At 49.8% G+C, this 26,317-nt stretch overlaps 1 protein-coding gene across 3 annotated transcripts; it reads left to right on the top strand.

The window, feature by feature from the left end:
• Positions 1–2,837: 2,837 nt before the first annotated feature.
• On the top strand, positions 2,838–24,983 carry ODAD4 (outer dynein arm docking complex subunit 4). Of its 3 annotated transcripts, XR_015147606.1 has the most exons (13): positions 2,838–3,277; positions 5,218–5,349; positions 5,578–5,728; positions 6,370–6,431; positions 6,726–6,891; positions 8,212–8,436; positions 8,619–8,826; positions 13,350–13,436; positions 15,045–15,241; positions 16,291–16,403; positions 19,486–19,586; positions 21,173–21,257; positions 24,298–24,983. XR_015147606.1 is itself a non-coding variant. In XM_086357699.1 (12 exons), exons 1-12 carry the CDS (start codon positions 3,164–3,166, stop codon positions 24,819–24,821), a joined length of 2,052 nt encoding a protein of 683 aa, XP_086213825.1. In that variant the 5' UTR covers positions 2,838–3,163; the 3' UTR covers positions 24,822–24,983. The 3 variants fall into 3 exon arrangements, 1 of the variants encoding a protein (XP_086213825.1); XM_086357699.1 differs by lacking the exon at positions 16,291–16,403; XR_015147607.1 differs by lacking the exons at positions 13,350–13,436; positions 16,291–16,403.
• The last annotated feature ends 1,334 nt before the right edge of the window (positions 24,984–26,317 follow it).

Genomic DNA, 26,317 nt, shown 5'->3' with positions numbered 1-26,317 from the left:
CTAATACATTCACCTATTTTTCTGGTTTTATAATTCTACCTCTTACATTTAAATCTTTTGAGTTAATCTGTCTATATGGTCAGATTTTTGTTTATTTTGTTTTGGCATAGTGAAAGTCGACTTAGCCTGACTCTTTGCAACCCTGTGGACCATACAGCCAATGGAATTCTCCAGGCCAGAATACTGGAGTGGGTAACCATTCCCTTCTCCAGGGGATCTTCCCAACCCAGGGATCGAACCCAGGTTTCCCGAATTGCAGGCGGATTCTCTAACAGCTAAGCCACAAGGGAAGTCCTTTGGTCACCCAATTTTTCCAACACCATTTGTCCAAATGATGATCTTTTCCCCATTGAGTTTCTTTAGCAACATTAACTAATCGAATATGTGTGAATCTATTTATGGACTCTGATGAATCTCTTTATGTTCCACTGATCTATATAACTATATTTACACTGATACCATTACTGCAGCTTGAAAGTAAGTCTATCTTCATCTCCCGCACAGGCACATAGAAAACTTTGAATAACAATGTCTCTTTGGGTAGTCGTTACTGTTTATGTATCTCTCTCCCTGATTAGACAGAACTCTTCCAGGGAAGGAACTGTTATTTTTTTTATATACTACAAAATATATATATATATATATATATATATATTTTATATACTGTTATTTTAGTACTATACTGTACTAAAGTTATTCTTTATAAAACTAAACTCATTTTGAGATAACTATATCCCACCGCTCATGGAAGATTACCATTCTTGCAACCCAGGTTCGAGTCCCTGGAGGTGCAGATCATATTTGGGTTTCCCTGGTGGCTCAGATGGTAAAGAATCCACCTGCAATGCAGGAGATCTGGGTTCAGCCCCTGGGTTGGGAAGGTCCCCTGGAGGATGGCATGGTAACCCCCCACTCAAGTATTTTTGCCTGGAGAATCCTCATGAACAGAGGAGCCTGGTGGGCTACAGTCCATGGGATCACAGAGTTGGACACGAGTGAGCGACTAAGCACAGCACAGAGATAACTACAGATTTATATGCAGCTTTAAGAAAGGATATAAAGACATCCCATGTACCCTTTATCCAGTTTCCTCCAATGGTAACATTTTGAAAAACTTTAGTGCAATATCATAGCCAGAAAATAGACACAGATCTTCTCACAATATCTCTACGCATGTTTCCCCAGTTTTACATGTACTCATTTGTTCATAGTTAAGGATATCTTCTTAATATTTAAACCTTAATAATTTTTTTTGAACATCCACTAATATACACAAGGCCAAGACCCTCACAATTTCACTGGCTTGGAAGTTGACCATTCTAAAGTCATACAGTAAGGGGACTTCCCTGGTGGTCCAGTGGCTAAGACTCTGGGCTCCCAATGTGGGGGTGGGGGGTGGGGGGGGAGGGTTATAGGGGTTGGAGGGGTGTCCCAGTTTCATTTAGATCCCACATGCCACAACTAAAATGATTCCCACATACCACACACAACAAAGATCAAAGATTTCCAGAGCTGCAACTAAGACCTCTGGCAGCCAAATAAATATTTTTTTAAAATAATGGAACTTAGAAGAACCCAGCCCACCTTTTATTAGAGGGGAGCAGGGAGAGTAGGGACTGGGGGAGGATGTCAGTAAAGACCTTGAAGAGGTGAGAGCCCGCCAGTAGCAGATGCTCACTAAATGTGTTACACTGAAAGGGTGAACTCAGAGTTATTTCCCATGTAGCTTAATGCATATCCTCACACCAGGAAGGTTCATCTTCACTTTCACTTGGCAAAAGTGAAAATTTAAGGCCTACTGCCCTGTACTGGGAGAAGGCAATGGCACCCCACTCCAGTACTCTTGCCTGGAAAATCCCGTGGACGGAGGAGCCCGGTAGGCTGCAGTCCATAGGGTCGCTAAGAGTCAGGAACGACTGAGCGACTTCACTTTCACTTTTCATTTTCATGCATTGGAGAAGGAAATGGCACCCCACTCCAGTGTTCTTGCCTGGAGAATCCCAGGGACAGAGGAGCCTAGTGGGCTGCCGTCTATAGGGTCGCACAGAGTCGGACACGACTGAAGCGACTTAGCAGCAGCAGCAGCAGCAGCAGAAGTGACTTAGCAGCAGTAGCAGCCCTGTACTGGGTGGGCCTAGTGCCCTGTGCTGTGGCCGCCCAAGCACTTTGACTTCGGAGCCCAATGCTGTCTCCCTTTGATGGTGTTTGTGTTGAGTCGCTAAGTCATATCCTTGCAGTCTGGCCTGTAAGGATTGAACTCGGGACCTTGGCATTATTAGCACCTAGCTCTAACCAACTGAGCTAACCAGCCAGGTGCTTATGTATCCAGCAGCTTATGTAGCTCAATGGGATTCCCTGGTGGCTCAGACAGTAATAAGAGTTTGCCTGCAGTACAGGAGAGCAGAGTTCAATTCCTGGGTTGGGAAGATCCCTTGGAGAAGGAAATGGCATCCCACTCCAGTATTCTTGGCTGGAAAATCACATGAACGGAGGAGCCTGAGGGGCTACAGTCCACGGGGTCGCAAAGAGTCGGACACGACTGCGCGACTTCACTTTAAGTCACGTCCGACTCTTTGAGATCCCATGGACTGAAGCCTGCCAGGCTCCCCTGTCCATGGACTGGAGTGAGTTGCCATTTCCTTATCCAGGGGATCTTCGCGACCCAGGGATCTAACTCAGGTCTCCTGCATTGCAGGCAGATTCTTGACCGTCTGGAGCCACCAAGAGGCTCACTCTTGAGGGTGGTACACGTGCACAAATACTTGCCATGAATGCCTTATCCCTATTTGGAATTATGCCCCCAATCTTTTCCCTGTCTTCTGAGCTGTACATTTTGTTTTTTTTTTCTCCTGACTGTGGTTTCTGAATGCGAAGCAACTCGGGGAGGAACCGATGGAGAGTGCGACTGCCAACACTAGAAGTCGCAAAGAGGCCTCCTTGAAGCGAATAGCCACGCGCTCGTCGTGGTCCAACACTGGTTTCCTAGGCACCAGCTACACAGTCGGCGGTTGCGCCCCAGACTCCGCCCCGCGCTCGAGGGGCGGGGCCGGAAGTAATTTACGTCTCCCGGTTGCTAAGAGACGGAGCTTCCACAAACCAGACTGAGGTTCTCAGGCTTCTTTTCCTTCCTTTCTCCGCTTCAGCGTCTCCGAATTCCGTCACCATGGCGGATCCAGAAAATGAAGTCTTGCGAAGCACCTTTCCATCTTACATGGCGGAGGGCGAGCGGCTGTATCTATGCGGGGAATTCGCTAAAGCCGCCCATAGCTTCAGCAATGTGAGTCGTGCTCTGAAACTTTCAGCTACCCATTACTGAGGTCTTGATGATGCCTGGACCACCCTATAGTTTCCACTATTCCATTGTTACTGATTGATGCACCGCTGTCAAAGATAAACCCCTGTTTAGCCATTTTCTACCATTTCCCATTTGTATTCTCCCTGGTTGTTAATAACCAACCTCTGCGCTAACAGTGACCCCGTCTCCTACATGTTTGCTCAAATGTGTCCTGATTGTCCTCTTTCCTCAGTTTCCCATAACTGGCCAGGAGGTTGGCTGGGGGGCTGCTTGCAGAAGGGAAGTCTCTAGCACACAGCTGCTTATTGAAGGTGGTCAGTCAGTAAATAACATCATAAAACTTTACTGTAGTATAAATTGTTCCAACCCACCCTAAGGTGGATAACAGTTGAGCGCTGTTTTAGGATACCAGACATACTGCTAAGTGGCAAGCTTAGGGGGAGGTGCAGTTATTATGCCATTTTGAAGATAAGAAAGCTTTTATAGAAGTTGAGTAACATGCCTAAGATCACTGAACTAGCAGGTGGCAGAGGAGGGATTCAGACTTCAGTGCTGAGGTGCTAACCTTACCATCATACACTACTGTACTGTCTTGCAAATAAGCTATTGGATGTTTTATTATGACTGTTTATTTTACAACAAATAGCCCACTTGTTACAAATAATGGGGTGGTAGCATAGCTCTCTAAGTGTCCCAAGACTCCTTCTAAAATCAAACTTCTCAGTTGCTGCCTAGAGTCTTTAGTCCCTTTGGATCACCAACCGCATCCTAAAACCAGACATAATGGATCAGATGGACCAGCAATTAAGTTCAGGAGCCCCATCCATTCTCCTTTTTCTGGAAACTGTTTCATCTTGGAGAAGCTCAGGTAGAAAAAAACACCACAAGGGCTTATAGCTTTGGGTGAGAAGTGGTCTTTTCTAGGAAAGAAAGGCTCTTTCTGGAAAAGTAGGAAGGTCTTAGACGGAGGTGGGTACAGTCTGATGCCTCAGGAAGGACATCACACTGCAGACTATGTAATGATTTCGGACAGGAGAAGGAAGGACATAGGGACAAGGAGAAGCTTTCCATTCCCACTTTGGGTCCAAAATCACAGTTTCCTTTTGCCTGGCATTTTCATCTTAATCCCCTGAAACAATGATTCATTCTCAACAAGCTATATAAAAAGAGAGGGCATGTACAATGGGTAACACAAGTTGCAGATCATCCCAAAATCTATTTTGTTAGCCTTCAGAATGCTTGGTCTTCAAATAGTATTGTTTTTAAAATATTTATTTGGCTGCGTGGGGTCTTGGTTGCAACCCATGGGATCTTCATTATGTTGTCCCTTGTTGTGTCATGGGATCTTCCGTTGTGGCACACGGATTCTCTAGTTGCATCACCTGGGCTCAGTAGTTGTGCCGCATGGGCTTAGCTGCCATGTGGCATGTTGGATCTTAGTTCCCCAAGCAGAGATTGAACCCACAACCCCTATATTGCAAAGCTGATTCTTACCCCTTGGACCACAGAGAAGTCCCCTTCAAGTAGTATTTTGAATGTGTTGTACAACCATTTCAGGTTCACAGCTGAATTTGTTAAGCACTAACACCCTAGGATTCTAAGTGAACTGGAGGAATCCCAGACACTGGGGAAGTTCAGTATATCCACTGGGTAGTATAGTATATTCTCACATCTCAACCAGTGGTTTCCATAATAGCTTGTGATTTGACCTTGTCCATGATAACTACCCGCAGATAACCTTGTTGACTAAGCAGAGATCAGTGTGGTGCTGGTTTTAGTCTAAAGGGATCCAAAGAAGACCTGTTTGCTGGCCTGTGGAGTCCCCCTGAAACTCTGGCAGAAGGGTTTGGGCTGCTGTGTCCAGTCCAGCTTCTTACCTCACCCTGCCAGCTGCCTGTTAATCTGAGTGATTCCTTCTTCAGGCTCTTCACCTTCAGAGCGGAGATAAGAACTGCTTGGTTGCCCGCTCCAAGTGCTTCCTCAAGATGGGCGAGCTGGAAAAATCCCTGGAAGATGCTGAGGCTTCACTCCAGGGTGACCCAACTTTCTGCAAGGTGACTGACTATTTGGGTGGGGGGACTACTTCTCGCTTTTCTCACTGCCACTACCTGCAGCCTCTGATGGTTAAAGAGCCAGCCAGACTGCCTGGAGTTTACTGTTGTTTTCCTTCATAGATCACTTGCCTCTGCCCCTGTATCCCAACATTTGCTCTCAACCCAGGGGTCTTTACGTTCCACCACACCTGAGTCTGTTCCCCTTGATTTGACTTCCTCTCATTTCAGGGGATTTTACAAAAGGCCGAGACCCTGTACACCATGGGTGACTTTGAATTTGCCTTGGTATTCTACCATCGGGGCTACAAGCTGAGGCCTGATCGGGAATTCAAAGTTGGAATTCAGAAAGCCCAGGAAGCCATCAACAACTCGGTGGGAAGTGAGTGACCATGGGGCCTATGCACTTATTTGGGAGGTTCTTGGAATCCTTAGTTTTGGAGGGAGGCCTCAGGTACACTGGGTGAGCACCCACTACTGGGAGGACTACAGGGAGCCCCCAGCTTCGATTTGGCTGCTCCTGATTTTCTTGAGCATTAGAAACTGTCCACTGGGAGGACTAGCCTCCAGTCCACTGTCCTGAGCACTGCAGCATCTGTTCTCTTCAAAACCAGATGAATAGCACCGTTTCACTCACCCCAAGCCAGAAGAGTAAGCCTCTTTTTGGCCTGGTGTCATAGTACAGAATGAGGTTCTGAGCAGGGCCTTCCCTGGCCCCTGCCTTCCTCCCTTACCACGCATGCACCAGGGGCTGGCTCTCCCATCAGTTCTTTGTGTGCAGGTGGTGGTGGGGGGCGGGGGGCTTGCCACTGTGGGTGGCAGAGTGTGTAAATGGAAAGGGGCCCTGGTACCCAGGGCCTGTCTTTGTTTGGAAATGTGGCCTTGGGTGAGTGGGGGTGGCTTGGCTGCTCAGAGAGAGTTGAGCCAGGTTCCACCCTCCCACCAAAGGCCAACTATTTCCACATAAAATGTGTAATAGGTTGTGCCTAAGGCTGACCTGAGCCCCAGCTTCTGTCTTTGCAGGTCCCTCTTCTATTAAACTGGAGAACAAAGGGGATCTGTCCTTCTTAAGCAAGCAGGCTGAGGTAAGCGCCTGGCTCTGACTCCACCTCCCTCAGAGGGCAGAGGCCCCACGTGCCTGAGGAGCACATGGTTCAGTGGCTCTCAGTGCCTGCAAGTGAGGAGCTCCTGCCCAGCACAGGCGGTCAGGGGGTTCTGCCCCAGCTCCCACGAGCTGTTCCCATACCAGACATCCTCCATGGTTCTCAGCACACAGAGGTCCTGGAGGGAGGGGTCTGGGATCACAGGTTCGGGGGGCCTTGGCTGGTGCTTTGGGCTCCTTTCTGAGACTCTGTGGGGGTACTGCTCCATCTTCCCAGAGTATGAGAGCCCAGCAGAAGCCTCATCCCGTGAGACAGCTCATACACCACCCCAAAAGAGAGAGCAAGCGGAAGGGCTCGCTCAAGAGCGAGAAGATTGTCCGCCAGCTCCTGGGTGAACTCTACGTGGACAAGGAGTACCTGGAGAAGCTCCTGTTGGACGAAGGTGTCGGACACTTTGTTTGCAGCAGGGAACTCAGGGCAAAGAAAACCTGGGGTGGATGCTTAACACATGAACCAGAGGCAAAGCCTATAAAATGATATTTGCTGACATGTTCCTCTGGACATGTTCCACTACTGTTCTCACTTTACAGATGAGGATACTGAGTCATGGGGAGGTTACATAACTCAGTGATGCGGTTCTCAGATTGGAAGCCAAGAAGTCCAGTTTCAGAACCAGTGGTCTTAAGTACTCTGGTACCCTGGGTGGGAATGCTAGAGATCTGGGTTTCTTTACCACCTTGGTCCCTGAAGGGGCACCCCCCTGAGCCTTTAGTGTGTACCAAGGGCAAAGGAATCCAGCTCAGAGGTGCTCACAAGGGACTCCCAGGACTGTGGAATTAGAATGTCCTAAAATCTCATCTGTTATCAGTAAGGAAAGAGAGACCCTGAATGGGGAGTAACTTGTCCAAGGTGACAAGCAAGTTAGTGGTGGAGTTGACAGCAGCGCCCAGGCCTCCTAAGCTCCAGTTCCACACTCTTCCCGCCGCACCACACTGGCAGGAACAAGAAATAGGAAGGCACCTTGAAGTGAATGTCTCGTATGAACACTGGTGGTGTGAGTGTTGCCATTAGCTGTTGAGCCTGCACAGGGATCACTCTCAAATCCAAGGGCTTTTCTCCAGAACTGACTTCCCAAGGTCCTCTATAGGATTCCCCGCGGGTTGCATCTCAGGGGCAACTTCACGGCTGGCCCGCCTCCTCTGTAACAGGCCTGGACGCTTCCCTCTCTACAGAGGAGCTTCCAGGGAGGGAAGAGGTGGCCCACATGTTACCCAAGAGGCCTTGCAGCTTTACTCCCGTTTCTGACCTCTGCTCAGGTGATCGAAGAGAGCTCGGACATGCCCCTCTGGCTCCCAGTTTTCCCTGGCCCACGTGGCACCCAGGGACTCACTGGGCACTGGCAGCCAGGGCCAGGTTATGCATTTCTACTCTGACTACTCTGAGGACACAGCTTGAAATAAAGGAGCCCCGAGGACTAGAAGCCTCTCAGAAAGCAATCCACCAGCTGCCGCTTCTGCTAGCTCCTCATGTCTTGCCATGAGGGGTCTATGCCCTAACCCCTGTACCATAGGAGTGCCACAAAGAGGGGGCTCTGGCTTCATCTGGTCCCAGATAGACCCCCCTCTCCCACCTAGGTGCTCTTGATTTCGTTACTGTCCCACAGTTCCAGGTAGAGGTCCCCCCAGGGAGACCTTTAGTTGAGAGGAGGTGACTCCCCTCGATTCCTGTTCTAGTTGGCTCCGCCCCACCCCCTTCCCCACAGATCTGATCAAAGGCACCATCAAGCATGGCCTGACCGTGGAGGACCTCATCATGACGGGCATCAACTACCTGGACACGCGCAGTGATTTCTGGCGGCAGCAGAAGCCCATCTACGCCAGGGAGCGGGACCGGAAGTTGATGCAAGAGAAGTGGCTGCGGGACCGCAAACGCCGTCCCTCGCAGACAGCCCGCTACATCCTCAAGAGTCTGGAAGACATTGACATGTGTGGGTGGTATTCTCAGAAGGGCTGGCCCGTGGCCAGGTGGGGACAGAGCCACATGGCAGCTGGAGCCCCCTGGCTTCGCTTGGCCGGTGTATGGAATCTAGAGGCGGGGTTGGAATGCGGGCTCTTCTGTCGGCCAGGGGGAGGCTGCTCCCCGCTCCGCAACACCTCTTTCCTTTCCCAGTGCTGACTAGCGGCAGTGCTGAAGGCAGCCTTCAGAAAGCTGAAAAAGTGCTGAAGAAGGTGCTGGAATGGAACAAAGAGGAGGTGCCCAACAAGGATGAACTGGTGGGAAACCTGTACAGCTGCATAGGGAATGCCCAGATCGAGCTGGGGCAGATGGTGGCGGCCCTGCAGAGCCACAGGAAGGACCTGGAGATCGCCAAGGAGTAGTGAGTGCCTGCACGGGCTCGGAAGGCCAAGCGGCCAAGGCCCAGCTACATACTGACCTTTCGCTGGGGCTGCTGGGGCTGGGGGCTGAATCCCCGCTTTCTGCCCTGTGTGCCTGAGGTGGATACCCTGGAGTGAGGAGCCACCTCCCCAGGATAAGGGCACATATAGACTGTCAGCTTTTTTGCCACAAAGAGGGAGGGTAGAGGCCCCAAACTCAAAAAAACTCCCTGTGGTTTGGCTCTTAGGGATATTTTTATTTTTAAAAAAATACTTATCATTTTATTTATTTGTTTGGCTGCACCAGGTCTTAGTTGCAGCCTACAGGATCTTCAGTATCCACAGTGGCATGCAGGATCTTTTAATTGCAGCATGTGGGATCTAGTTCCCTGACCAGGGTTCGAACCTGGGCCCTCTGCATTGGAGTGTGAAATCTTAGCCACTGGACCAGCAGGAAAGTCCCAAGAGCTTAGGCTTCTGAGCTGTACCTCCCAGCTGCGGGGCCTTAGGCAGGGCACTTAACTAACCTCTCTCAGCCTCTGTCAAAGGGGCACAATGGTAGCCCCTACCCAGTAGGGTAGGAAGGAGAATGACATGCGGAAATTCACATAAAGATCTCAGAAGATATTTAGCACAAAGATACAGCACTGTGTATCCGTGATGACTATTGTAACATCAGCTCTCATAGGAACCAACTCTTCCCAAGACTTGATGGCTCCCCCCAGAGGTACCATCACTTTCTGGGCACCCTGGTTCTAACCTCTGGAGTCGTTCATGACTTTGTCTTGCCCAGTTTTACTCGCCCCACAGTTCTGAGCCCCCTCAGTCTCCCATCCTCCCATGTCCACTCAGGTCAGCCCTTGCCTCTCCCTATCTCCAGGGGCTCTCACAAGTCACCTCCAGAGACTCACTACTTCTTACCTGTCAACTGTTTTCCTGCTGACAAACAGGCCTTGGCCTCTCACTGCCCGCAGGTTCAAATCAAATGGGCCTTTCCTGGGCACTCAGGGCCCTCTCTGAATCCACTTCTGCACAACCCTCCAATGTCAGGCCACTCTTTGGGTCAAACTGGATTTCCTGAACACACCCACGTCCTGTCCTCTACTCAGTCACCAGAACCCTATAAGCTGTTTGTCCATTTCCAGTTCATTTCTTACTGGCCTCCCACCTTGCAGAGCCAGAATCTCATGTGTTGGGCATTCCTGGTTCTCAAACAACAGCTAACTTTGGAGATAGACCTGGCTTTAATTCCTGTCTGGGGCACTTAGAAGCAGTGTGGTTTTAAGTTGCTCACTCTCTCAGTTTCCTTATCTCTAATGAAGGCATGATAATACTGCCTCATGGGGAATTTGAGGATTAAATAAGTATAGACAGTATTTAGGGCTTCTCTGATGGCTCAGATAGTAAAACGTCTGACTGCAATGCGGGAGACCTGGAGTTTGATCCCTGGGTTGGAGAAGGAAATGGCAACCCACTCCAGTATTCTTGCCTGGAAAATCCCATGGACAGAGGACCCTGGTAGGCTGCAGTTCATGGGGTCGCAAAGAGTCGGACACAACTGAGCAACTTCACTTTCTTTCTTTCCAGACAGTATTTTGGATCCAATTTTTTCCCATGCCTTAAAGACATAAATCTTCACATCTTGCCAGCCCTCCCCTCCAAGCTCTCAGACCTACATATCCAGCAGAGTCTGAGGCATTTCCACTTGATGTCCCATGGGAGCCCCCAGTTTGACATATCCAAAGTGGAATCCATCATCTTCCTTCAAGACCTTTTGCTCCAGGGCTCCCTTTCCAGGAGAATGGCACTGGTGGCCGCATTGTCCCCAGGAAGGAGCCCAGGTGGCTTCCCAGACACCTCCCTTCCTTCACTACCCACGCCAGCCTGCCATGTCCTGTCCATGCCTCCTCCTCCTATTGAGAGAATCTTCCCTTCTGTTCCCCTCCCACAGCTCCATCCACATTTTCCTCACTTCTTGCCTATTTCCTCTGACCTGGGTTTCCTGCCACCCAGCTGGCGCTTCAATGCAAAACAAGTCCAGCAGTGAGGTGCGGTCCCAGTGCCCGCCCCGCCCTTGCTGACCTGACTTCTGCTGATCTCTGTTGACTCGGCTGTCTCCAGGCCCTTGGACATTCTGAACCCTGGCAACAGCACATGGCTCTGCTCCTACTCTTTTGCCAGTGCTTTCTTCATCAGCTCCCTCCTCCCCGTCCTTCAGATTGTAAAGAAGTATTTCCCCCCAGGGAAAGCCCTCCATGCGCCCAGAGTGACCTAGCAGCCCTCATCCACACTCACCCTCCACATGCCACACGTTTCATCTGCCTGATAGACCTTAGACTTCTCTATTCCCTTTCTCTCCCCAGCACCTGCCCCATAATGGACATGCAGTGAATATGTGCTTAGTGGCTGATTACATAAGCAGAGGTGTTCCTTCAGCAATTTTGGTTCCTTTTCAGTCTCTGTACACGGGCCTCCAGTCTCACCGCTGAGTCTCATGTGTATGCACCACATGCTTCCTCAATCAGATCAACCCCACCCCCTCCTCCAAAGACCACCACCCTTCCAGCCGTGGCTCAAATCTGACTAGTCTGAGTAGCTTCTCCAGTGACCTTAGTCAGCCCTCATTTCTTTCCCTGATTACTGTATGGATGATTTGATTGCAGGCTTTCCCCATCCTGCACATCTTAGTACACATTACTTAGTTATCTTAGTACTGTTATGAATAAATCAACATATTTATTCACACCACAACAGAGCAGCCACTCTGGAAGGGGGAGCCAACATCAGAGCTGCAAACATGGCCCAGGAGCCCCAGAGAAGGGAGATGAGGGAGCCTCTGAGAGAAGGGGGAGATAGGACCAGGGGGTGGCCCCCAAAGGGACAGGGCAGGGGTGGGGGGTTTGGGGCGCTCCAGGTAGTGTTGGGGTGGCCAGGACCTGTGGGGAGTGGGATGAGGGGAGGCCATGCTGAGGTAGGGAGGGCCAGTAGGAGTCTGTAATCACACCAGTCCCAGAGGCGTTGTACTTGACCCAGGGCGTGGGGTACTGAGAGCAGAACTCAAATGTCTCCCCTCTCCCCAATCTGGGGGCCACATTGAGATAATGTCCTGGCCCCTTTGCAACATATTTACTTGCGTATTTATGTACACGTACACATACATAGCATTAAAAAAGTATATATTCCTTTATGTGGCTGTGCCGGGTCTTGGTCACAGCATGCGGGATCGTTAGCTGGAGCATACAAACTCTTAGTGGCGGAATGTGGGATCTAGTTCCCCGACCAGGGATCACACCGAGGGTGCCTCCCCCGACTCCACCCTGGGAGCATGGAGTCTTAGCCACTGGACCACCAGGGAAGTTTCCGCATAGGATTTTTTAAAACAGAAATGACCCATTTCTGTGGGTCGTTTTTAAAAAAAAGCCTGTATCTTGGAAAGGAACATCTCATTCTTTGAATGGCTTCAGAGAAAGGTGTTTCGGGCCTGCAATAACGTGTGTAATTGCATCCCTGAGGCTGCTCCCCTTTGCCAGCACACACAGAGCTCCAGTGAGACCGTAGACACACATGGGTATGTCTGTGGGTGGAGGGAGGGCTTGGTCAGATTGCATGTGAGAAGGCAGCCCAGCCCTGTGAGGAGAGGGAATTGGAGCAGAGCTTCCTGCCGCTGGGGGTCAGGGGCTGAGGGGCTGGGGGACAATGGGAAGAGGGGGAGCTGGCCAGGGAAGGAGGGAATGAGGGGGATGCTGTGGGAGGGGGCTCAGGTTGGGTTTCTTGGTTTACTTGTTGGGAAGGAGATATTTTAAAAAATTTTATTTTTGGCTGCGTTGGGTCTTTGTTGCTGCACGCAGGCTTTCTCTGGTTGTGGCGAGTGGGAGCTATTCTCCAGTTGTGATGCGCAGGCTTCTCCTTGCAGTGGCTTCTCCTGGTGCAAACCACAGGTCTTTGGGCAGGCAGGCTTCAGTAGTTGCGGCTCACAGGTTCTAGAACTCGGGATTCATTGCCCCACGGCTGGTGGCATCTTCCTGGACCAGGGATCGAACTTGTGTCCCTTGGATTGACAGATTCTTAACCACTGGACCACTTGGGAAGTCTCCCAAACGTTCATTTTTCATATGAATAGGCCATCGGATATTGTGCGAGCTCCTATATTCTGACTTTTTTTTCATAATCTGATTTTTTAACTTAAATGTATCAAGGACTTTTTTTTGTACACAAAAATTGCACTGATTGCATTTAGATTATTTCCACTGTTTATTATTATAAACAATACTTTAATGAGTGTTCTTGTCACATTATTATTCTGGAGGTAAATTTCTAGAAGGGGAGTTGCAGGACCAAAGGGGTGTCTTTGTAGGCTGTTGCTTGTTTGCCCTCCAGAGAGATTCTGATAATGTCCATTCCCACGAGAGGGCCAGGGTACCTCAGCCTTGCCAGCCTGGGCATTGTGCCTCCAACTGGCCCGTCTTTACCTTCTTTCTAGTTTCCATAGCGCCTAGAATGGCCTTGTCTTGCTTCTTCCCTACAGCGATCTTCCTGATGCTAAGTCCAGAGCCTTGGACAACATTGGCAGGGTTTTTGCCAGAGTCGGGAAATTCCAACAAGCCATTGACACGTGAGTGACCCAGGACCACCCCCTCCCTACTCAATGGCCAGGACATCCCAACCTCCCCCTGGACTCCCGGCCTGGGGCAGGATTTGAGGCAAAGAGGCATTGGAAGACCTGAATTTGGCTCCAGCCTGTGCTAGGCGACCAGGAGAAAGCCACTTTGTAAACTCTGGGGCTCATCAGCTATAATAATTAGTAGAATAGAATCAGCATTTTCTCCTAATTTCCTGTTGACAAGCGTCGGGACACTTGTTTTTAGGCGTGTGCATTATCGAGCCTCTCCCCTCGACGTTCTCATTCTACAGGTCTGGGTTGGAGCTCAGGAATCTGATTTTAACAAGTTCTCCAGGCAACCCTCACCTCTGGCCAAGTTCATGACTGGGTGGACCATTGACTTCTGGGAGTTCTGTGGAGGTTATTCTGTGATTCTCTGCAGTCACATGGGGTCACTGGGAGTGGAGCCTGAGCTCCCTAGAGACCTTAACTGATGGACTTTTGATGTCCAACCCTGGGGCTGGTGACGTGCTCCAGTGGGGTGATTCAGCCCTTGGGAGACTTAGGGGCAGGCTTGACTGCAGAGAGAAATTGTCCTTCGGGTATTCGTTGCTTGACTAGAACAGACTTGTTGACCAGAGCCTGGTGCTCCAGGTCATTTGGTTTCCCCAGTGGCCCCTGGTGCCTGTGTGCCAAAGGCAGAGGCATGTGAGCATTCACCTACCCATTCATGTCTTTTCATAATACAATGTTTTATAGTAAATATGTGCTTAATGTGGGGCTTCCCTGGTGGCTGAGCTGGTAAAGAATCTGCCGGCAATGTGGGAGACCTGGGTTCGATCCCTGGGTTGGAAAGATCCCATGGAGGTTGGAAAGGCTATCCACTCCAGTATTCTGGCCTAGAGAATTCCATGGACTGTGTAGTCCTTGGGGTCGCAAAGAGTCAGATGTGCTTAACCTTAAAATATTCATTTGGAAGATATAGAAAATTAGATGAGGAAGTCCTCAGTCCCACCACCCAAAGACAAGTGCTCATTTGGATTTTCCTCTGACTTTTATTGATATTTTGTTTTTTCATCCCAATCTTTTTTATTGTGTTGATTTTCTTTTAAATGTGCTTAATCATATTCTTAAAGGTTATGTGTGGGCTTCCCCGATGGCTCATATGGTAAAGTGTCTGCCTGCAATGAGGGAGACCTGGGTTCGATCCCTGGATCAGGAAGATCCCCTGGAGAAGGAAATGGCAACCCACTCCAGTATTCTTGCCTGGAAAATTCCATGGATGGAGGAACCTGGTAGGCTACAGTCCCTGGGTTTGCAAAGAGTTGGACACGACTGAGCAACTTCACTTTGACTTTCAAAGGTTATGGAGTTATTTCAAGTGCTATTTTACAAGCATTATTTTCAGCTGTGGTATCAAAGCCAATTCTATAGATGCACCAAAATAACCCTGGTAGTTTAAAAAATCTGATAGTGCTTGTTAGCTCCACTCCTGCACCTAGAAGAGCTGGTAGTTGGAGCTGGCAGTTTTTCTTCTGCCACCAGTAGGAAACCCAGCCTCCTAAGTCCGAGTGCAGGGCCTGAGTGGAGGAAGCTAATCCCAGTTCTTGGTGTCCCCAGGTGGGAGGAGAAGATCCCTCTGGCCAAAACCACACTGGAGAAGACCTGGCTATTCCATGAGATTGGCCGCTGCTACCTGGAGCTAGACCAGGCCTGGGAGGCCCAGAGCTATGGTGAGAAGTCCCAACAGTGTGCCGAGGAAGAAGGGGACATGGAATGGCAGCTGAATGCCAGTGTCCTGGTGGCACAGGCACAAGGTACAGATGCCCTTCTCAGCCCTCAGGCCCTGCTGTTATGCCCGCGCTGAACTTTCCATCGTGATGGGTCAGACAAATTCTGATTCTGAGAGTAGGGATAAACTCCCGCGTTTTGACCAGTGTGTATAATGCCTACCTTAAGCTACACTCAGTTAGGGCTTGGGAGACCCTGAGAACTGCCCTGCCCTTGAGGAACTCAGCTGAGCTGCATGCAGACCAGCATAGTGTCATGTCCTCATCAAAACAGCTCCACTCCTCTTGGCTCAGTAGCCTTTATACATGCATTCTCACTTTAATCACTCTGCAAGCCAGTGCTGGGGGTATTGTCCTCCTTTTATAGGCTGGGAAACGGAAACTCTGAGGGGTGCTGCAGATTGCCCCAGGTCTCGAGAGGGCACTTTTTAGGGGGCTGGAAAAGTTCTGAAGCTGAGTTGTGGTGTTCATTGCACAAGTCTATAAATTTTCTAGAAATCATTGAATTGTATACTTACAAAGGGGTGCATTTTATACTGAGTGAATCATATCTCAATAAAGTTAATGGGCTTGTTAATAAAACAGCAAGGAATGGGGTGAGGAGGAACAGATGGAACAGGATTGGCAAGGTTTTGGCAATTTTTTTAAACTTTTATATTGGAATATAGTTGATTTACAATGTTGTGTGAGCTTTATGTGAGCAGCCAAGTGATTCAGTTATGCATATACATATATCTATTCTTTTTAAGATTCTTTCCCCATGTAGGTTATTACAGAGTATTGAGTGGAATTCCCTGTGCTGTGCAGTAGATCCCTATTGATTATCTATTTTATATATAGTAGTATATTAATATATATGTTAATCCCAACCTCCTAATTTATCCCTCCCCACCTTTTCCCCTTTGATAAGTTTGTGTTCTGAGTGTTTCTGTTTTGTAAATAAGTTCATGTGTATCATTTTTTTAGATTCCACGTAGAAATGACATATGATATTTGAATCTAGGTGATGAGTAATGGGGATTCATGATACTATTCCTTTGACTTTTCTGTATATTTGAAATATTTCACAATACAAGTTTAAAAGGAGAAATAGCTCTAGGCCACAGTAACAAGGAAGCCGTGGAGCTGGGTCTCCTGTTCACAGTTTCGGACCTGCCCTGCCCTGGGCACACGGCTGACCCCAGAGACGGTAAGCGTGACAGGCACTCTGATCACGGGTCTCATCACTCATTCACTTACTCACATCATTAATGCTTTCCTGGCACCTTCTAGGCACCAAAGCTGGGCAAAGTAGGAAGCAAAATTGATAACTGTTCCTGTCCTCCTATCTGAGGAGTAACTATTTTTTAATATTTATTTGGCTGCACTGGGTTTTAGTTGCAACGCATGGGATCTTCACTGTGTCACACGGATCTTTCACAGCTGGGTACTCCTTTGTGGTGTGTGGGCTCGTGGGCTTAGCTGTTCTGAGACATGTGGATCTTAGTTCGATAGCCAGGGATCGAACCCTCGTCCCATGCATTGCAAGGCGGATTCTTAACCGCTGGATCACCAGGGAAATCCCTGAGGAGTAACTTTAAAGTAGAATCATTAAGAACACAAAAGCACCAGTTGTTCCAAGTTCTGAAGGCAGAACTTTTCAGCCAAAGGAACCGCATTTAGGGAGGTGGGCAAGAGTTTGGCTGATTTAAGAAACTGATGGAGACCAGTGTCGAGCTTCTAGGGGCCAGGAAAGTCTGGAGGAGGGAGGCTGGTGAAGGGCCAGATCCACAGGGCCTCTCAGGCCTCCTTACACGTCGTGGATTCTTTCCTAAAAACATAGAGGAAAAAATCACTTGAAAGCTTTAAACTGGGGAAAATGTGATTACTGTGCCTTTTCCTAGAACCTTTTCTGTTTCTGTGATGACTTTTTTGTGTGTGTGTTTTGGCTGCACCGCAACAAGGCTTGTAGGATCCTAGTTCCTGACCAGATATTGAATTCCCTGGCAGTGGAAGCATGAAGCCCTAACCACTGGACCACCAGGAAATTCCTGTCCCTCATGAGGTCTTGTTAGGCTCTGAGGGCCTCTGGAGAAGCAGGCCACTCACTCCCGGCCTCAATTTCCATGCTGTACGGTAGAAAAGTCCAGTCCAACGCAGCAGCCAAAGAGCCCCTGGGTTGTAGAGGCAGCCTGGCCAGGCGGGCAGATCTTGGGCTCTGTAGGAATAAGGATAGTATGCATGCTGGAGAAGGAAATGGCAACCCACTCCAGTATTGTCGCCCAGAGAATCCCATGGACGGAGGAGCCTGGGAGCGCTACAGTCTGTGGGGTCACAAAGAGTCGGACACGACTGACGCGTCTTAGCACGTATAGTATGTATGTATCTTCTTCATAGTGTGAAGACATGAGGTAATGGCTACGCATGTAAGCACTTAGAATAGGAACCAGCATATAGCAAGCTCTCCAGAAATACTCATTTCTTCCTTCCTCCCCATCAGCTTCCCGTAAGTGTTTCCAACAGTGGTAAGAAACAATTAGTCCCTGGAAAAGCCAACAAAAATATGGATATACATGTGTGGATTTGTGGATGCACAGAGTGAGGAAAAGAAGAGGAAAAGGGCCCCCAGAATGGAGATAATTTCAGGTTACAGATTCAGTTGAAAACAAATAGAATGGTCTTTAATGCTTCACTCACTTGAGTGTTATGACTCCTATTCTGACCTACCATGTCAGAATGACATAGCAGTTTATTCATGCTGGCCTCTGAGGCATTACTGTGAGTTTTCTTCTTTTCAAATGTGTATTTGAAAAAGGAATGTATGTTGACGCCACAGACTTTTAAAACTATGTTAGAATCGCTTTTCAAATGTAATTGCCTTTTGCAATTTGACTTATGAATCCAAGGCCCTTCTTTCCCCAGGAATCCTAAAGCAGTTTGTGGGAGAAGGGTAGATCTTGGGGTGCTAGTTATAAGAGGAAGCAGTGGAGGGACTTCCCTGGTGGTCCAGTGGCTAGGACTCCGCGCCCCCAGCGCAGGGCGCTCGGGTTTGATCCCTGGTCCGGAAACTAGATTCCACATGCCACAACTGAAACCCAGCGCAGCCAAGTTAATTAATTTTTTAAAGAAAGCGGAAGCAGTGGTGTTTAAAGAGAGTGAAGTGTGGGGTTCCCAGCCCTGGCAGGGGAGCACTTTTCTCCTTCCTTCCTGAAATTAAGGTTTTTCCAAGGGCAGTCAGTTCAGAGCCCTCATCCCTGACTCAGTGCTAAGTGGTCAGGTGAGTGCCCTGGGGCGGGTGGGGGGCTGCTTCCTTCCTGGGTTCAGATTGTTCCAACGTGGGCAGTGATGTCCCAGCCACTGGCTCATGAAAAGTCACATCCAGTCCTGCCAGATTGTGTTTGGTGTCCACAGTGTTGTTTACAAATCTGAGTAAACATTAAAAAAAAAAATAGATGTCTTCTCCTGGAACCATTTAAAAATGGGGTATAGTGGGAATTCCTAATAATGTAATTTCATGGCCTTGAGAAATTTCACAGAAATAGCACTGGGAAAAACAGCATATATTAAGAAACTATATTGATGATTATTTTTCATGTCTTTCTTAGAATTATAGCCTTGTTACAAACCCCAGGGCCAGACCCAGAAGGGATTATGACTGGGATCATAAAAGCATAGACCTTGAAATGCCAGGTCAGCGTCAGACATGAACGCGGCCTGCACACTTGCTAATTGTTCCTGAGACCAGCCCAGAAGGGAATGGATGGGGGTAAACACGGTAAACACAAGGAGATCTGGACTATGTCAGTGTAGTCCACGATATTTAGGAGTATGTGATTCATATGGCATGTGTCTTGAGAAAGATAAGATCTGAGAAAGTCCTGTGGTCTGTAGTTAGGAATAAAATCTGGATTCAGAGTGGACTCTGCACCTCAGTCCAATAGAGGCTGCAGGTCCCTCGACCCATTGCACCAGATTGCACGTTCTGTCTTCATTCTCGTCGCTCGCTCCCAGACCACTAGGGTAACAATGGGGCAGGATGGAGTTGTCCCCCTGGAGACGCATGATGTGGGCACAGACCCCTTCCCTCACTGACTCTTGGCACCTGAAATCCAAGGCTCCGGTGCCCAGGTTCTGTTCCCTAGTGCTGAGGTGGTCCAGGAAATGTCTGGAAGGGGTGGTTCTGGGCAGCCCGGTGTTGCTGCTCCTGAGGGCCCCTGGTACCCTGATATTGTACCCTGAATACGTACACTGATATTATGTCACCATCCTCCTGTCTCCCTTGTGCCCTTCAGTGAAGCTGAGGGACTTCGAATCGGCCGTGAACAACTTTGAGAAGGCCCTGGAGAGAGCGAAGCTGGTCCATAACAATGAGGCGCAGCAGGCCATCATCAACGTGAGCCTCTCTCTCTGGGGGTGGGGTGAGGCAGGCCCTGGGACCCTCAGCCCCAGATGTTTATTTCCCCTCAACCGCAGAGCACCTTCTAGGTAGGGCAGTGGCTTTCCAGTGTTTGTTGTTGCCATCAGTTTATATAGCAACCCAACCAATACACGTACTGTTAACTTAGTTGTTTTGGCCACACTGCACAGCAGCTTAAGGGATCTTAGTTCTCCAACCAGGGATCAAACCCATACCCACTGCAATAAAAGTCAGCATCCCAACTACTGGACTGCCAGGGAATTCCCCTCAATACACATAGTTTTATTTGAAAAACAGATGAAAAATAGCAAGTTTTACAAAACATATTTACCTTTATTATGTACATTGGTATTTCTTACTCTATTTTCTTTTTTCTTTCCATTCCTTGTCTTTAATGCTGGCTGAGACCCCCTAAACTGACTTTAGGACTTGCGCTTGGAAAAGTGCAGCCCCCACAGAAGGTAATAGGAAAGCAGCGTGATGGCCTCACTCACCCGTCCAGACTTGCGCTGCTCAGTCAGGCGGCCACTAGCCGCCTGCAATGTTTAGAGTAAATGGAGTTAGAAGTAAACGAACGTTGCAGTTGAGTTTCTCAGTCACACCAGCCACGTTTCAAGTGATCAGTTGCCACGTGAGGCCTCTGGGTATCACACGGTGCAGATCTAGAGTCTTTCCAGCACTGCACCAAAGGTGACGACGTGGCCCCGGCCCTCGGGAAGCTGAAAACACAGTCCCTCATTCCTGACTGGTGCGGCAGGGACTAGGGAACTCAGACTGAGAACTCCAGCGGGCAGGCAGAGCTGGGCCTTACCCCTCATGGAGGCAGAGGTTTCGAGGTCACCTTGGAGGCTGGGCAGGGTTTTGAAAGTCGGAGACAGAGAGAAGTGCCCATCAAGCCAAATAGACTCACAGCCCTAAATGGCTCCTCCAGGGACCTAGTCCCTGACCTCTCACCCCCTGATTGGCATCTCCAGGCAGGAAAGTATACCAAGGGGCAGACCACACTGCCCAAGAGCATCCAAACCTGGCGATCCGGGGCCTGTAGACATTCCCTGAGTGTCTAGTGGTGTTCCACACAGGACAAGTCACAGGGAGGGCTGGGAGAGAGCAGCGTTGCCCTCAAGATACAGCACAGGCTGAGTTCCCAGGCCCTCGCTGTCCTGCAGAGGCCATGGAAGCCCCTCTGAAGGCAGGCCAGCCCCCAGCCCCACCCCCACCCACGGTGTGCTGCTGAGTCCCCTCCATGGCTTGCTGCCTGGCTGCAGGCTAAGGGGCTTGCCTTGTCTCCTTTAATTTGGCTGAAGCTTTAGGAATCAGTAGACAGATGCAAGCCCTCAAAACATGCCTGAGTCTGAGGGAAATGAGTTTGAGTCACCCCCAGCAGTGTATCTCTCATACCACTTAGCGTGGGGAGTTCGAAGTCCATAGGATCCATGAACCTCAGGCAGGAGTAGTCAGAGGAGCCAGGAGGAAGGGGACGGGGGGCAGGGTTGGGGCTTGGGTGGGGAAAGGACAGGTCCTACAGTGTTAAGAGAGTTCACTGATACTCCTCTCACCCACAGGCCTTGGATGATGCCAACAAGGGCATCATTGAAGAGCTGAAGAAAACCAACTACAGGGAGATACTCAAAGAAAAGAAGGAGAAAGGTGAGTTTTGGAGCTGGAAGACGGCAACTTCAGAAACCTGCCTCTGCTCTCCTTTCCAGTGGTCCTCACCACGCTTCCTGCTGCTCCTTCAGTTGGGCTTGGCACTGCCCACTGAGCATGCTTTCATGATTTCAGTGCCGCCAGCAGCTGTTCCCGAGGCAGGAGGGGGACCCCTCAGCCTGGGGTCAGATCCCATGCTGTCTGCCCCATTTCTTCAATACTTCTGTATTTTTAAAAAAGATGTATTCGTTTACTGTATTATTTATTTTACTTTCTCGCTGTGGTGGGTCTTTGTTGCTGCACACAGGCTTTCTCTAGTTCACTGGGGACTACTCTCTAGTTGCGGTGCTCGCTGGTAGCTTCTCTTGTTTTGGAGCACAGGCTCTAAGTGCACGGGCTTCCGTAATTGCAGTATGTGGACTCAGTAGTTGGGGTGCCTGGGCTTAGTTGCTCTGAGGCACGTGAGATCTTCCCAGACCAGGGGTTGAACCTCTGTCCCCTGCATTGGCAGGTGGATTCTTAACCACTGGACCACCAGGGAAGTCCAATACTCCCATATTTCTTCAATTCATCAAATGTTTGTCAAGCATTTGTCACCTGCCAGGGAAGTGTGAGATTCTGGGGGTAACAGAAGCTCGGCCCCTGCCCTGGCGGAGCCCATAGCCCAGTGGGAAAGCCAGGCACCTGAGTCTCCTGACAGGGGGCCGCGCTCTGCTGTGAGAGCCTGGGCAGGGCGCTCCCAATTCTCTGGGGTGATAGGGAACACGTCCAAGAGGAAGAATCTTCGGCTTCAGGCTCCAGAAGATGCCCAGGCGTTTTCACGGTGCGAGGTGAAAGGCTGAGGGCATTTCAGGCAGGAAACAGGAGCAAACACGGAAGCAGAATGAAAGTAGCTTACACTGTGGGGGCTCTTACTGCTGGCCACACTGGGTTAACATCAGCCAGAATGATCTCACTAGATCCTCACTGCCCGGAGGCGGAGGTACTGCTTAGGGAGGAAGGCACTGGAGCCTGAACGATCGGCCCAGTCACTCAGCAGTCGGACTGGGAGCCACACTCACTCCCACTGTGGGCAGCTGCTCTTCAGGGTCAGCACTGAGCAGGGCAGGGTCAGGACAGGGGGCTCGAGGGCTGGCTGAGGTGCGGAGGTGACAGGACTGTGCCGGTCTAGCCTTACCACGTTTTTTCTCCCAAGAGTTCCAGGGAGTGAAAAGGCCTTTGATCCTCACCCCCACACCCCAGGCACTAGCTATCTGACTGGCCCCCATGAAAGGAGTGAGGGAAGAGGAAGTGGCTGGGACTCCAGGCCCCAAGGAGTCGGCAGGGATGGGGGCCGGGCCCCAGAGTGGTGGGGGTGATAAGAGAAGCTGATCTCCACTCAGGGCTTCCTGCCTGCCCAGGCGCTCTTTTAAGCTTTATACATACTGACTCATTGGATCCCTCCTGGAGCACTGTGAAATAAGTGTTGTTGTTTAGTGGCTCAGTCGTGTCTGACTCTTTGTGACCTCGTGGACTATAGCCCGCCAGGCTCCTCTGTCCATGGGATTTTCCAGGCAAGAATACTGGAGTGGGTTGCCATTTCCTTCTCCAGGGAATCGTCCTGATCCAGAGATCAAACCCACATCCCATGCATTGGCTGCTGCTGCTGCTGCTAAGTCGCTTCAGTCGTGTCCGACTCTGTGCGACCCCATAGACGGCAGCCCACCAGGCTCCCCCGTCCCTGGGATTCTCCAGGCAAGAACACTGGAGTGGGTTGCCATTTCCCTCTCCAATGCATGAAAGTGAAAAGTGAAAGTGAAGTCGCTCAGTCGTGTCCGACTCTTCTCGACCCCATGGACTGCAGCCTACCAGGCTCCTCCACCCATGGTATTTTCCAGGCAAGAGTACTGGAGAGGGGTGCTATGGCATTGGCAGGTGGATTCTTTAATGCTGTGCCACCTGGGAAGCCCAAAATAAGTATGACATGCTTGATTTTACAGATGAGGACGCAGGGCCAAGGGGTTAAAGTCCCACAGTGGTTTCTGGTCGTGGACAGCCTGGCTCTGGAACCCACGGTTTTACCATGGTTCTACATATACTGTTTCTGTCACCCCCAGCCCATCCCGTGGGCCCTCCCTCCAGCCACACTGAAGTGAAGGGGAGCTAGGGCTGGGGCTCCCTTGGGGCTTCTGGGAGGACAGAGCTCCTTCCGGGCACCAAGGCTGAAGCCCGCAGCGGCAATCTGGGTGTGGAGTTTCTGGGCACCTGAGCAGTCAGATGATGGCCTTTTATTACCCAGCGCCTGAACATGGTGGCTGGATCCCCTCAGACATCTGCTTCTGTCTCCACATGCCATTGGAGCCGCTGTCAGAAGCCACAGAAGCAATAATGTCAGGGGATGCAGCAGATGCTCCAAGCATTCTCCTTCCTTGGCTGACAGCACACTGGGAAAGGCATCCTGAAAACTTGAGGAAGGCCCCCAAAGGCATAGGCAGCTGCTGGGCACTTCCCTTCCTGGACAGCAGGTGGCAGCATTGCATGTGTCTTCACAGCCAACAGCAGCCTTTGCTGGCTCTGAATCCAGAGTCCCTGTTGGCCTCTTAGAAACCAGAACTTCCAGGAAGAGTGTGGAGGAGACTCAAGAGGAGATTGGTTAAAAAAAAAAAAAAAAGAGGAGATTGGTAACTTTTCTCTAATAGCTGGTAAAAACAAGGAGCAAGGATCCCTTGGGTTGTAACATTGCCCTGCATCTGGACTTCCAGCACAATTTGCTCCCTTTTTTAACGGGAACCTCCCAACAAGTGATGAGTGTGCTCCCCAGGGACAAAGAGAAATGCAGGATGAGGACGCCAGAGGAGAAGCCTCTGTCTTTTCCCAGCACCTGAGCTAGTTCTTACAGGGAAAAAGAAAGAATGTGGGCTGGGGGCGCACTGTCCTGGGTTCAAATCTTGGCTTTGCCAGTTATATTCAGTGTGACGTCGTGTGTGATTTCCCCTTTCTCAGTCTCAGGCCTCTCAGGACAGATTTTCACCTCTCTTCTCTCCTTTCTCCTGTTTTTCAGAAAACGCCACCATGTTGGATGGTCAAACACGGACAGCAAAGGAGAAGGAAACAAGGAAAACAAAAGATGAACCTGAGAAGGTGATGAAGCAGTGGGTGCAGGAGCAAACGGAGAAACAGCTTGAAGGTGTCTTGTCTAAGGAAACTTTGGGGGTCACAGCTAGGCAACCAGAACAGAGGCAGAGAGAAGACCCAGAAAAAGCCTCATGGAGAAAAGAACTGGGCGCGAAGGAGAGAGGTCCAGGAGACACTGCCAAAGGACAGTTTGGAGAAGCAGGCAGGACAGAACAGAACAGAGAAGAAACCAGAGAAATTTACAGGAGGCCTTCAGAACTGGATCAAAACCTTTCAGATGAATCAAGCCCAAGGGAATCAGAAGGACTAGAGAAGAGACTTTCAAAAACTGACGGAGGAGAGTTGGAAGCACTGGGGAAAACGGAATCAGGAGAAATAAAAGAAATGGAAATAATGGAAAATTCTGAAAAAATAGAAAAAGATGAAAAGGAAGATGAACCCATTGAGTAGGCATTAGGATCAGCAGGCTGGTGTTCACAGGGACCATGGAGGTCTTACTAAGCTGGACATTCAAGCTGAGATTTGTCTCTAATGTGGACTGGGTCCCACAGGTCACCCTGTCTCTTTCTATTACTGTTTTCCCTTTAAATGTGTATCTTTCACTCTTACAAACCCCGAGTCTGTCATTTTGCCTCCTTATCGCCACCCATTCTCAGAAGAGCCTTAGAGAATGAATGTGTGGGCATGGGGGTCCCACTTGCTGAGCAGAACTCTGACATTCTGACTAGGGGAGAAACACGGAGACCCCCTCCCCAAACAAGGCCTGACCCACAGTGTCAACAAAGTGTGAAATGTGGTCCTCTCCCCGAGACCCTGTGTTTCAGGGGAGGAAGAAACAGGTGAACTCCAAGGAACTCAAAAAGCCTAAAGTGGGGAGGAAAGAGAAAGGCTTGGGAACATAGGTGTGGCTGCCCGGCTGCTGACCATTGGCTCATCTTGCTGAGTACCACTGTGTGCAGGGTACTGTGGGAAGCTTTCTGGAAGAAATAAGGATGGGACAACCTCAGCCATCACACAGCGAGGGAGACCTACTTGTAAACCCCGAAGCCTTGAAAACAGAATGAAGTGCCTGCTGGCACTGGTGGGGCTCTTGGAGCTCAGGGGGAGAAGGAAGATGTCTGGCAGAGAACAGGGAGCAGCTGGGAGGAGGAGTTGCCTCGGGACCCACCTGTGCCACCCTGGGGGCCTGCGTACAGTCGAGTAAATCAAGCTCCCCAAACTTGCTTCATCCTCTGTATAATGAGTACCTGGCTCGGGGCTTGGTGCTTAGCACATCCCTGGTACACAGGAACCTCTCAAAAACCCACCTGAGCTTCCAGTGGTTTCATAGAGGGGTGGCTGAGCAGCTGCCCCAGAGGAGGAGTTAAGAAGTCACTGCTTTATCCATTTAACCCCTTGGCCATTGCCATCCTAGTTCCAGCTCCAAAGTTCCTGGGAGGGTTGGGCTTGGTTGGGGCAGAGGCTGACTTTGGGCCTGCCAGACTAGGGAGAGGCAAGTGAGGCATTTCAGCTGCAACTTTTAAGGAACATAGGGTCAAAAAACTCAGTAAGCAAGAGAAACAGTATTTTAACGCAATATTGCAAAAACAAAAAAAAATTTGCAAAACTCTGAGAAATTGAATATTTCCTGCCACATCAGAAGACAAGGATGTCACAGTCAGCAGCGATTGCAGCCACCACGGAAGGTGAGCTGGTGAGCCCCAAGGGAGCACAGAAAGGAGACTACCTGCAATCTAGCAAAAATCAAAGCACTCCCTAAGGTTGAGCCCTGAGGAAAGGAAGTTCAGGATATGAAAAACGCTGGACACAGGCTCCAGATAGCTGAGGTGCATATTAAAGGAATGAGTTCAGTGAGCCCACACTCTTGCATCTTCCCGTACATAGAAAAGCTCTAAATTCCCTAACTTGGGATATCTGGTTTTCTTTAACAATAATCTTTTCCACAT

The sequence above is a fragment of the Bos grunniens genome, chromosome 19 (genome assembly GCF_055505025.1).
Source record: "Bos grunniens cultivar Pamir isolate PY7600 chromosome 19, Bosgru_T2T1.0, whole genome shotgun sequence".
NCBI classification, from domain to species: domain Eukaryota; kingdom Metazoa; phylum Chordata; class Mammalia; order Artiodactyla; family Bovidae; genus Bos; species Bos grunniens.
The sequence above is the reverse complement of the archived record's forward strand: the minus strand, read 5'-3'. Positions and strand labels throughout refer to the sequence as shown.